The sequence below is a fragment of the Lithobates pipiens genome, unplaced genomic scaffold (genome assembly GCF_037356315.1).
Source record: "Lithobates pipiens isolate NorthernLeopardFrog02 unplaced genomic scaffold, aLitPip1_a1.2 Scaffold_8, whole genome shotgun sequence".
In the NCBI taxonomy this organism is placed as follows: domain Eukaryota; kingdom Metazoa; phylum Chordata; class Amphibia; order Anura; family Ranidae; genus Lithobates; species Lithobates pipiens.
Genome location: NW_027507903.1, coordinates 545,590,787 through 545,604,579, shown reverse-complemented (window position 1 = coordinate 545,604,579; position 13,793 = coordinate 545,590,787). Strand labels below are relative to the sequence as shown.

Genomic DNA, 13,793 nt, shown 5'->3' with positions numbered 1-13,793 from the left:
GGCCAATTATGGCTCTCTCAGCTGAGGGCGCTGTGATTGGCCAAAGCATGCAGGTCATGGTGCATGCTCTGGCCAATCATCATACAGCAATGCGCTGCACTCCCGCAGTGCATTATGGGCCATTACATGCTGCTCTAATTTGGCACGAATGGTCCATAATGTTCGGTTTTCTACGATCGGGCGAACAGCCAATATTCGAGTCGAACTCGAACAGAAGGCTCTTCCCTAAAAGGCAGGTGTCTCAATACTTTTGTTAAGAACAAAACCAATTAAAACATCTCCCATCTTTAAAGTGGTTCTAAAGGCCAGTATCAGCTCCCCCCAGCCACCCCCCCCCCCCCCAATACTTGACTAGCTAATTTTTCAATCCAGCACTGTGCCTCAGAACAGCATCACTGCTCTCTCTTTTTCTCCTTCCAGGCACAGAGGCTCCTGCTGCTTTCAATCAAATAATCAAATCCTGTGAGGAGAGAGCGGAAGGCAGGGGTGAGCCATACTTCGTGTGTCTATGGACATACACAGCTTGGCTCGGCAGCTAGCCTTCTTGCCTGCCCCCATAGCAAATGGCTTGCTATGGGGGCATGCACAGATGAGGAAGAGCCACGAGAGCCAGAAGGGGACTACTGCAGAGGAGGTTTAGGGCCGATCTGTGCAATAACATTGCACAGAGTAGGTACAGTAAGTATACTATGTTTATTATTTTAAGAGGAAAAAATGGGGCTTTTACAACCACTTTAAATTAGACCCATAAATAGTCACCACCATGCCTCATTACCTTACAAAAGCCCCAGATAGAAAGTTAGACACTTTGATTTTAATGAAGATTTTCAAGGCTAGTAAAACATCTTTGTTTCGCAAACTGTAAACTAAAGGGTTTAACATGGGTACAACAGCAATATAAAGTAAAGATAACAACTTGTCCTGTTCCTCAGACTGCTCAGTCTCTGGTTTCATGTACTGGCTGAGAGATGCTCCACAGAACAGGATTACAATGGTAATGTGTGAGGAGCAGCTGGAGAAAGTCTTCAGTCTACCTGCTGTTGAGTGGATCTTACAGATAGCAGTTATAATACATATGTAAGAAGCCAATATGAGTATAAAGGGGATAAAACCAAATAGCACACCTTCTGCAAATATTATGTTTTTTATATGCATTGTATCATCTGAGGATAGTTTCAGTATGGCCCTTAAATCACAAAAGAAATGGTTGATAGTTTTGCTATAGCAAAATGCTAACTGTGACATCAAAAAGGAGTGCATTACTGCATTTATAGCACCAATAACCCAACAAGCTGAAGCCAACATGGCACATGTCTTAAAGTTCATAATGATGGAATACTGAAGAGGAATACATATGGCAACATAACGATCATAAGCCATGGATGTAAGAAGTAAAAAGTCTGTATTTAGGCAAAGGACAAACATAAACATTTGTAATAAGCAGCCTACAAAAGAAATATTGTAGTCTCCTTTTAACATAATAGACATTAGTTTTGGCAAGATGGCAAACACATGAATAATATCCAAAACTGATAGATTGCAAAGGAAAATGTACATAGGAGTGTGAAGATGAGGGAAAATCCATATGAGAACTGTGATTAGCAAGTTGCCACATATTGCCATTAAAAATACCAGAAACACTCCAACAAACAAGATGTACCATAGATTTACATAGGTGGAAAAGGCCACAATGTAGAATTCCTGTTTCAATGTGGCATCTGGAATACAGACATTCATACTAGGAAAAAGCAAATAGTAATTTATTTTGATTTAGGTTTTTCACTAAGTTTCCAAAAAATGCAAATTCATGCCAGAGAAAATATATATAGTCGAAAAGATAGAGTTTATTATTTAAACATGTATTTATAAAATAATTTCTGATTAAATTGACAATTTCTTGAATTTTCTTTAACAGAAATGTACAGAAATTAAAAATAAATCCTTGTAAAAATTTAAAAAATCTTGTAAATTGTAGTTTGATTTTAGGAATACTTGTATGAGGTTGTGTATGGTCCTTGGGAATGTGAGATCACAAATAACTGATTAGGAGTATCCAAAGGGACGTGGATCTGTATACACCCTAATACAATGATCCACATTGTAAGAATCTGGCACTTGATAATAGTAATGCTGGGCATGGTGCACGTTAATGATAATGGATGCTATGAAACTAACATCCAAGGCGCAAAAAAGGGCTCAAGATGCTCAAGCATAAAGTATTTCCCTTGATCAGTATTTTTTCTTGCACATGACTGGATAATAGAAGACAGCAGAGGCTCTGCTCATTCACTAAGCTATGGGTAAAAATCCTTTGCAAAGGGAAAATTCCCTTTGCTAAGTGAACAGTTTATGTGCCTTTAGTAAATCACCCCAGTTTTTTCCAAGAATAAGAGAACTCTGTAGGCTTAGACAGGAGTTGAATCTGCCACTGCATATAAGAGATGGATGAGTATAAGTGACATCCAGGCATCTGTCAGGAATTAACAGAAACAAATGAACAAAGCCATTGGCATGTCTATGATGAGTTCATCTGAAGAAATTCCTCTGGTTCTGGACAGAAAGTTTTTAATGAAGAAAAGAAAAAACAGGCACACATTCTGTCTTTTCAGTTCAGTTTAATTGCAGCATTTACTGTATTTTTTAAGGTAAAGCCCACATTCCCAATTTTACACCTGCAACATTGCAAACCCATTTCATCATCTGACCCTTCAGTTAAGTTAAATGTGGAGATGAGTTCAAGCCATGCCTTGAGTAATGTGTTGCTATTGGCCTTTGCACTTGAATAGGCTTCAATATACCCATACATATTCAAAATTCATGACATTTTCCTCTTTCATTAAACGAATCGCATGAGGAAAAAAAGCCTAGATGAAGGAGTACAGCTAATGTAGCCTTGGTTGATCTCTCTAAATTGTGCTGCTGGTGCATTTATCAGTTTCTTCACTACAGAAAGCACAACTAAAAATAACAGCAGAGTATACCAATACTTCCCTACCAAGGCTCGGTTCACACTGCCACGACCTGGAATCTTTTTATTTTTTTTATTTTTTTAATAAAGGACTTTGTCAGGTGACTTTGGCGTGACTTTTACGCAACTTCGACCAACTTTGAAGAAACTTTAGGGAATGTCTGTGTAATCTTCCTGTAACATCGGATCAACATCACATCAATTAGGATCAATGGGCTGAAATTGGACAGACGTCAGACCAAAGTAGTGCAGGAACCTTTTCCAAAGTCAGACTGACACAGGTCGGACCAGTTAAGATGGTTCTCATAGGGAACCATACATTTCTACATGTCATGTGACATGTCACACCAGTGTGAACTGGGCCTTATGCTACAAGCTCTCATCAGTGTCTCTATATAGTCATTCTGAAAGGAAGGTGTAGAAAAAAATCAGTCCAAATTAGTTTTTCTTATTCTGATGTTCCACCTTACAAACACCAGAACAAAGGCAAGAGTTAACTCAATCAGCGAAGCTCCATACCATGTCAAGAAGGCATTCTGGCCATTGTATGCCATTGTTTGTATTAAAGAGGCCAGTGGTAACTGCTTAGGTTACCCATAGCCTGTACTGCATATTCAGAAAAGTAAAAGTTGAAGTTGGTGTTTACTTTGAAATTGGGTCATTTTAAGATAACTTTAGCATTCTATACGCTCAGTTATCTAAATGCACAATGAATTTGATTATCCAGAAAGGGAATTTGTGTTTGAAAACATCAAGCTTCCTCTAAAATATGTAGGGTAACAGCAATGAAAGCTTTCTTTAAAGGGGAGGCAAGACGCAAATCATAAACAAATTGAATTAGATGTAAGAGTTCCTCATCAACTTTACATATTTAACTATCTGTTCTAAATATTTTTTTTTTCTGGAGCTGGAAATATGTTGAGTTTAGAATAAAAAGACCATCAGTGCATTCTCAAAGCTAGCTCTGATTTTTTTTTTTTTTTTTTTTAATAATATGATATTATTAAGTGACTGATGTTGCCAACTAAAAGCAAACAAATTTTTTGTAGCAATTTCCAGTTAATTAGAATGACACACGTAGATTTCAGATGTACTCTTCTCATTGAAACAGCTGTACAAAACAAAACAGAAAAAGTTTTCAGGATTTAAATGCTAAAATTACCTTCTATATTATGCAGATATACAATGCAGTTGTGAAAATAAGTTATATTTTATATTATTTGCCTGTGTAATATTGATGTAACTTCACTTACGTTGCTCTCCTTATGCCATGTCAAATTAGTATTGTGCAGATGAGATGCATTCAGCATTGCCTTAATACTGTTGCAATATCCCAAGAGATGCCTCTTATTATAAAGTTTTACCGAAGTTCTAACTATCTTGCAACAATTTGAGGAGTTCAATGTAAATTTACAAATATATCATTAACAGCTTTAAAGTGTAAATTGAACTTTACACCTCCAAAAATCTATAAAACATACTGTAAAAACAACACTTATGAAAAGTTCCAATATTTACAAATTTAAATATTCTTATTATGAGATTGATTCGAGCCATTTGATTTGAGCCAAGTCATTTTATCTTTACAGACATAGGCTTCATGTGAGTGCAGAATAACAATGGCAGCCAGGAAAATTAGCTGAGGTTTGAAGAACATATCAAAGTGAAGGATCCTGAAAATGAGAACATTAAATTAAAGCAAAACTGTGAGTACTCCAAAGTTACACATGCTCCATTGCTGCCGCATGGACACCAAGTAGTGGCAGCACATAGCTTTGTTGTTTTCCGGCAGCCCAGTAGTCCTCAATCTCAGGCTTCTGTAATCTGCAATATTTTATTAAGCCTGATGTGCTGTGAGATTTTTCAAACAAACAAATTACTTTCAAACCATATGTGAAATCCATAAACATATAACCATAATAAACAATTGACGCATTATATAGTAATACAATATATACCATAAGAATAATAATAAAAAAAAAAACACATGTGAAAAGTGAATATATACGATTATGTAAAAAGTACTAATTTAAATAGTTGTTTGTATAATGCCAAGTGAGTCTCCACCACCATGTAATCACATCAGAAGGCATACCAAAAATAAATGAACTTAAAGTTATAAAGAAGTCTTATAATGTAAGGAACAATTCTTCATTCTGGTAGAATTCACCTGCAGTGTACCAAACAGGTGGCCACAAGGATGGGAATATGAACCAGTAACTGACTCCCACCATCGCTCAACATCCAGTAAATGTTGAAAAACAATAAACCCAAGCACTCCACATAGTGTAAGGCCCATATTTTATTAAAATTAAATAGATGCACTTACATGTATCAAAAATCAACAGCACTGAAAGTTCTATCCACAACGGTATGGGGACACTTCTGGAAATGTAATGATGTCACGGAATGCAGCCCCACCCCACATGTTTCATCAGAATTGACATCTTCCGAGGCACTTTAATAACTTTGGTATTTCTTTTTGAAAGCCAGAGAATTTCTAGATGTAATATATGTTGAGGTAGGAGAGGCAGGGCTGGCCCTACAATGGGACCCAGTCGGCCCATGGTTCCAGGCAGCATTTTAAGAGGAGTGGCAGCTGGCAGTGACAAGTTGTACCCCCCACAGTCACCAGTCTCCCAAGATCTGCCTGTAATGCCACGTACACACGATCAAACAAGCGGGTGGAAAAGTCCGGCAAACTCAAGTCCGCCGGACAATCCCCCCGTGTGTAGCCTCCGGCATACTTTTTTGACCCGAAAGTACGGCGTACTTAGAAAGTAGTTTTACACTCCAATCTTCTACTTTTGAAATGAGCGGACTTTTCCCGCCCGGAGAAAAGTCCGCTCATTTCGAGCGGGTTTCCAGGTAGGGGGGGGGGGGGCCCGGGAAGGAGACGTCGCTGGCCCCGCCACCTGGTATGGACTTAAAGGGTAACCCCAACGCCGAAAAAAATCGGCGTGGGGGTCCCCCCAGGTCCACATCAGACCCCTGTCCGAGCACGCTACCCGGCCGGCCAGGAAAGGGGGGACGAGCGAGCGCCCCCCCCTCCTGAGCCGTACCAGGCCGCGTGCCCTCAACATGGGGGAGTGCCTTGGGGAAAGGGGGCCGCGCGGCCCCCCCACCCCAAAGCACCTTGTCCCCATGTTGATGAGGACAAGGGCCTCTTCCCGACAACCCTGGCCGTTGGTTGTCGGGGTCTGCGGGCGGGGGGCTTATCGGAACCTGCCGCCTTCCGTTCTTCTGTTCTTCTCTTCTTCTTCTTCAGATGTTGCCTCGCCGAGTCCTCCGCTCACAATGACGGGGACCGGGCACGCGGCGACTTATATAGGGACAAGGGGCGGGGTCTTCGGTTGATGTCACATGGGTTGATGTCACATGGAGACCCTGCCCCTTTACGATGTCACAGTCCTAGAGGATGCTGGGACTGTCGCCATGTGACATCAACCCATGTGACATCAACCGAAGACCCCGCCCCTTGTCCCTATATAAGTCGCCGCGTGCCCGGTCCCCGTCATTGTGAGCGGAGGACTTGGCGAGGCAACATCTGAAGAAGAAGAAGAGAAGAACAGAAGAACGGAAGGCGGCAGCGACAGCGACGGCGACAGAAGACCGGGCCACCGCCTGTAAAAGAGCTAGAAGAAGGCGCGGTGGCCCGGCAGAAGAACCAAAGAGGGGGACAAGACCCCCGAAGTCGGAAGAGGCCACGGCAACGACGAAGAAGAAAGCCGGGCTCCTCCGCTAGCAAAAGAGCTACAAGAAGATAGCGGAGGAGTCTGGCGAGAAGACCCCCGAAGACGGAAGACCCCCGGAGCTGTGCAATAAACTATTTTATCTTGTGTGTTGTGTTTTTTTTGTACTTTATTTTACAGGTGAATGGGTAGGGGTACATTGTACCCCATACTCATTCACATAGGGTGGGGGGCCGGTATCCGGGGGCCCCCCTATTAAAGGGGGCTCCCGGATTCTGATAAGCCCCCCGCCTGCAGACCCCGACAACCAACGGCCAGGGTTGTCAGGAAGAGGCCCTTGTCCTCATCAACATGGGGACAAGGTGCTTTGGGGTGGGGGGGGCTGCTGCTTTTTTTCGGCGTTGGGGTTCCCCTTTAAGTCCATACCAAGCGGCGGTGCCAGCGACGTATCCTTCGCGGGCCCCGCCTACCTGGAGACGCGCTCGAAATGAGTGGACTTTCCTCCGCGTGTGTGGGCGAGTCCGTTCATTTCAAAAGTAGGGCGGATAGTATGGCGGACTTAGTACGCCGTATTAGTCCGCTGAAAAAGTGCTGTGTGTGGGCAAGTAGCCCGTTCGGGAAGTCCGACGGACAGTCTGGCGGGAAGTCCGCCAGACTAAGTACGTCGGACAGACGGCTACGTGTGTACGCGGCTTTAGACTGCATCAAATGAGTGTGCAGTCCATGCTGCCTGTGAGACAGTTTCACACTGAGCAGATCATTCTGCTTGTAAGAGCCGCTCAGTGTGTGACACTGTCATGTAATGCAGAGAGAGACGAGCCAATTGGATGTGAGCTGGGCGAGCGACTACATGTATGTGGCCTCACCCCCTTTCTTAAACAGCCCAATCATTGGCTCGTGTTTGATAGCTGCTGGGTTCCGCCCCCACCCCTGGGTGCCACCTACCTTCGACATCACTGCTGAATTTAGACAGATGGTCTCCCTCTGATTGCAGTTATATTAAATATCCATTTCACACACAGTTTCACTCAGTGTCAATATCCCTCTGCTCTATCAGTGCCAGCTGTCAGTGCCAATCAGTGGCACCTGCCAGTACCAATCATTGCCACCTGTCAGTGCCACCTGTCAGTGCCAATCAGTGCCACCTGCCAGTGCCAATCAATCTCACCTGCTAGTGCCAATCAGCAGCACCTGCCAGTGCCAATCAGTGCCATCTGCCAGTGCCAATCAGTGTTTCCAATCAGTCCCACCTGTCAGTGCCAATCGGTGCCACCTGTCAGTGCCACCAGTCAGTGCCAGTGTTTCCAATCAGTGCCACCTGTCAGTACCAATAAGTGCTTCCAATCAGTGCCACCTGTCAATGCCAATCAGTGTGACCTAATATCAGTGTCAACCAATGCCACCTATCAGTGCCAGTGTTTCCAATCAGTGCCACCTACCAGTGTCAATCAGTGCCAGTGCTTCCAATCAGTGCCCATCAGTGCCACCTATCAGTGCCCATCAGTGACATCTATAAGTTCCCATAAGTGCTGCCAATCAATGCCCATGAGTGCCACCTATCAGCACCCATCAGTGCTGACTATCAGTGCTACCTATCAGTGCCCATTAATGCTGCCGATTAGTGTCAATCAGTGATGGCAATCAGTGCCACTAAATGCTGCCAATCAGTGCTGCTTATCAATGCCAATCAGTGCTGCCTTTCAGTGTCATTAGCGCTGCCAATCATTGCCACTTATCAGTACCAATCAGGGCCCATCAGTGCTGCCTATCAGTGCCAATCAGTGCTGCCAGTCAGTGCCAATCAGTGTTTTCTATTTGTGCCAATCAGTGGCACCTATCAGGGCCAATCATTACTGCCTGACAGCGCTGCCAATCAGTGCCAATCAGTGCAGGGATGGGGCGATTTACTCAGCACTCAGGCACATGTCAATGGGGAGCCAGCCTGGTGGGGCACAACTGAAATCTGTTGATGTTTATTAATTCCACGTGCCGATCCTTAGTTTAATAGGCAATCACCACACTACTATTTACAATAAACTATTGGAGGTAAAATAAGCTAACTTACTGATCAATAACTTAACAATAATGGTGGAATCCTCTAATGTATGGAAATCTCAATAGGCTTCAATGTTATGACAATACCGGTCTCTGGTATGCAATTTCACATATAATACACATCAAACTGAAAATAAGACATACTGTATACAATGAAACTTAACAAGGATGGTGGAAACCCCTCCTATAGATAATCGCTATAAAAAAGTCTTCAACAGTTTAGGCCAATATATATTCTGCTTCATATTTTTGGTTAAAAAAATTGCATTAAGCGTATATTAACCCCCCTGACAGTATTCCCAAGTCTGGCTCAGGGTGGAATTTTCATACCAAAAGCGGTATCCCCGAGCCAGACTCGGGACTGCATCGCTGGATCCAGGAGGAGGTTTACTCACCTTCTCCCTCGGATCCAGCGTTGTCTCCCTGCTGTACGAGCGAGCCGTGTCTCGCTCGATCTATCACATCGCCAATCTCCGTGCCCTGCGAGCGTTGCGACGCACGGGGATGGAGATCAGCGCCAAATTCAAAAAGTAAAACAAACAGTAAACATACAGTATAATGTAATCTTACAGATTACATTGCTGTATGTAAATATTTCACATCCCCGTTGTCCCTAGTGGTCTGCCCAGTGTCCTGCATGCAGTTTTATGTAATAAAAACTGTTCTTTATGCCTGGAAACTGGAGATTGTCCATAGCAACCAAACTGTCCTTTTACATCAAAAATGGTTTTAGACCAGCTAGAAAACAGCGATAATAAATTGGAATCACTCGCAGAATTGAGCGATAGCGATTTGTGGGGAGATCCGTCATCAAATACTGAAAAGTAATGACAGTGACAATTCTGCAACTGAGCAAATTTCAGTGTTTTTGATTTGATTACATTATTGAATAATTTTTATTATTGTTATATTATTATTTGGTACAATTATTTATAATTATTTATTATATTATAATTTATGATTTCATTTTTCAAACTTTATCATACCCGGGATGTCTGCTAGACTCTGGTTTGGACAGATTTAAGTGAGTTATTCCTAAGAATTGCAGGACTACATTATAAAACGCCAAATTTTCATGCAAAATAATGGTACCGCTTTTAGCACCTAAAATCCGAAATAATCATACCGCCAGGGAGGTTAATTGGTTTGCATAAAAGTTATAGCGTCTACAAAATAGGAAATAGATTTATGGCATTTTTAATCTGATGTTCTCATAAATACAATTTTAGTTATCATGATATAAAATAATGAATGTGGAGGCCTTTAGGTGGGTGTGATTATTTCTTTTGGGGGGGGGCAGCTTATCATTCTTGGGCTCAAGCAGCACAATGTCTTGGGCGACCCTGGGGTGAGGGGTGCAATTTCTTGATGGACAATATGGTGCTTACAATTATCATATCATACTTTGGTAATTCTTTTAGGTAATTCTCTGGGTATCAATTTTTGTATATCTTTCTATATGAACATTTTTTTATTATTATTTATGTGTGATCCAGAAGTATTTAAAGTGATTGTAATGCCGCGTACACACGACTGGACTTTTTGACAGCAAAGGTCCAACGGAACGAGTCAGTTGGACAATACGATCTTGTGTGGGCTCCATCGGATCTTTGCTTGCCAAAAATCCAGCGGACTTTAGAAATAGAACATGTTTTAGATTTTTCCACCGAATCCGTTCGTGTGTATGCTAGTCCGACCGACAAAAACCGACGCTAGGGCAGCTATTGCCTACTGGCTATGAACTTCCTTATTCTAGTCCAGTCGTACGTCATCACGCTCGAATCCATCAGACTTTGGTGTGATTGTGTGTGGCCAAGTCCGTTCATTCGGAAAGTCCATCGGAACTCCGCCGAAAGTCCGTCGGAAAGACCGCCGGACCTAGTCCCTCGAAAAGTCCGGTCGTGTGTAAGCGGCATGAAGGATAGTTTTTAATTTTTTTTAAATAACAAACATGTCATACTTACCTCCACCGTGCATCTCGTTTTGCACAGAGTTGCCCCGAACATCCTCTTCTGGGGTCCCCCGGAAGCTCTCGAGGCTCCTCCCTGCATCAGATAACCCCCTAGGAGAAGCGATCTCCCGAGGGGGTTACCTTACACGTGAGCTCCTGAGTCCAGCATTTGCGTCCACAAACATGAATGCAGGACTCGGCCCTGCCCCCCGACCCCGTGTTATGGGATTTGATTGACAGCAGCGGGAGCCAATGGCTGCGCTGCTATCAATCTATCCAATTAAGAGCTGGGACCCTGTGGAGAGAAGGACAGTACGTCCCCGCCGACAAGATGAAGGAGCTCAGGTAAGTAAAATGGGGGTGCTGGGGGGCGGTGACTGCTAGTTGTTTTTTTCTCCTTAATGCATGGATTACATTAAGGTGAAAAAACACAAGGGTTTACAACCCCTTTAAGTAGTCTCTTTCTATGTTTCTTTTCTTTTTTGTTGCATTTTAATCTGTGGTGACGTCTCACCCTATGAGTGAACACTAGGATCACTAAGTTGTTGGCACCCACAACCATTTTGCCCTGAGCATGCTCTTCTCAGCAAATCATGAAACACTTTGAGTTGATTTTCTTATGCACTCTCCTAATATGACAATAAACAAACATTTTCAACCAATTTAATCAAGTGTTAATCTTATTGAGCAATTTTAGGCACTTGGTTACAGGATCACTTTACTACGCACAGGGTACCTTTTCTTTGTGCCATCTTCACCAATGCCCAGGGACGAGGCTTAGGCTGTTGTGATTAAATACTCAACCTCAAGACAGGTCTCTACACTTAGATATATGTATGTTAAAGAGGAGGGCCGTTTAAAAAAAAAAAAAAAAAGTCAGCAGCTGCAAACACTGCAGCTGCTGACTTAATAAACACACTTACCTGTCCAGGGCGCCCGCGATGTTGGCCGCCCGAGACCGACCCGTCCCTCGGGTCTCTCGGGTCCCGGCGCCACCATTCCCTCTAAGGGAAACAGGCAGTGGAGCCTTATGGCTTCACTGCCCGTTTCCTACTGCGCATGCGCGAGTCCCGCAGCACTTTCTGAATGGGACGCACTGTGTTCTGGAATGGGACGCATTTTTTTACTTACCAGAAATGCCTGTTGCTAGGCACATAATCCTAATCTTCCTCTTCCTCCTCCGCGGAGATCTTCTGTCTTCTCTCCTTGTCGCGGCGTCTTCTGGGTAATGGGTTGCGCTGTGTTATGGGACAGATCGGTTGGAAATATTTGGTAGGGGCAGCACCCGTTCATTTATATATACACACACATACCCTTTCAATAGCGCAAACTTATCCTTTTTTTTAAAAAAAAAAAACATGTTTACTTTTTTTAATTACATTTTTATTTTTGTAGGATTTTTTTTAACACACTGTGACCAGAGTAACATAATGTTACCAAAGTAACATGGTACTTCTCTGCACTGATAAGATGCATTGATGGACACTGATAGGAGGCACTAATGGGAAAAGATAGGCTGCATTGATGAACACTGATAGGCAGCACTGATAGGAGGCACCAATGTGCACTGATATGCTGCACTAATGAGCACTGGTAGGTGGCATTGATGGGCACTGATAGGTGGCACTGTGGGGCATTGATGAGCACTGATAGGCAAAACTCAGGCAGTATTAATGAGCTCTTATAGGTGGCATTGATGAGCACTGATAAACAGAACTCATAGGCAGCATTGGTGAGCACTGATAGGTGGCATTGATAGACAGCATTTAGGAACACAGATAAGCAATGTTGACAAGCACTGATAGGCAGCACAGATGGGCATTAAGCACTGATAGGTGGCACTGATAGATACTGATAGGTGGCATTGATGAGCACTGATAGGTGGCACTGATAGACAGCATTGATGAGCACTGATAGGCAGCATTGATGAGTACTGATAGGCAGCACTGATGGGCATTGAGCACTGATAGGTGGCACTGATAGATACTGATAGGTGGCATTGATGAGCACTTATAGGTGGCACTGATAGACGCTGATAGGCAGCATTGATGATCATTGATATATGGCACTGATGGGCAGCACTGAAGAGCACAGATAGGTGGCACTGATGGACACTGTTAGGCAACATTGATGAGCACTGAGAGGTGGTGCTGATAGGCAGATTTGATGGGTACTAATAGGCGGTATCAATGAGTACCGATAGGTAACACTTGTAGCTGGAATTGATGGACACTGATAGGCAGCATTGATGAACGCTGGTAGGCAGCATTGATGGGCACTAATAAGTGGCATTAATGAGCAGTGATAGGTGGCACTGATGATTGGGGCACTGATTATCAGTGTAAACAGTTTACTGACATTCTTGATGGTTAATGGCAGTCTTTTCCTCACACAGATACAGCGTGGGAGGAAAGGGCTGCGGATAACCAGCAAGTCTGTTTACATGTGATCAGCTGATTGTAAAGGGCCGCTGTGATTGCACTGAATGCACGTCCCAGGGGACACGCAGGGGGGCCCATCAGGGTTTCTTGCACCAGGGCCCTGAAGATTCACCCTTCAGGATTCTCCGTTGCTTTTCCATTGTTTTTACCACCTCTGCTCCCGTGGGAGACAATTGTCCGCAGCTTCGCCGTGGCATCCACCGCCGCACTCCACGTTCATTTTTGACCTGTAAGTATGGGTGAATGTTCCATCATTCCCCCTTCCCCATCTTATGTGTGTTCAGTTTACTCACTGTTCACCTCTCAATTTTTTAGACATCCCTACAGCGTCTGCTCCTGATGAGTGACAGTTAGTCACAAAACGCATCGAGCTATAGATGCTACAATCATGGTTATACATCCAGTTGTTTGAACCAACAATGCTGCTACCTTATGTTTACAGTCAGTGACTATTTTATCACTATTGTATGGGACGTCATATACAATTGTATCTTATGTTTACATATGTATATCGCATATTATAAATTATGCAACTCAACTTTAGATGGCTTGCGGGTCTCAATGTATCTCTGTTCCAGTAATGTATTTATTGTATGTTGTATTTTTGGAATAAAATGAATTTTGATAACCTTTAGTGCCTCCTTGCTCTCCAGTTGCATGCTTCACTCAAAGTCCTAAACCCTTTC

The 13,793-nt window shown here is 43.2% G+C and overlaps 1 protein-coding gene across 1 annotated transcript; it reads right to left on the bottom strand.

Moving 5' to 3' along the window:
• Window positions 1-771: 771 nt before the first annotated feature.
• Window positions 772-5,123, bottom strand: LOC143962256 (olfactory receptor 5V1-like). The gene is made up of 2 exons (XM_077471574.1): window positions 5,105-5,123; window positions 772-1,703 (listed from the first exon to the last, which is right to left on the bottom strand). The coding sequence occupies exons 1-2, from the start codon at window positions 5,121-5,123 to the stop codon at window positions 772-774; spliced, it is 951 nt and encodes a 316-aa protein (XP_077327700.1).
• Window positions 5,124-13,793: the final 8,670 nt, after the last annotated feature.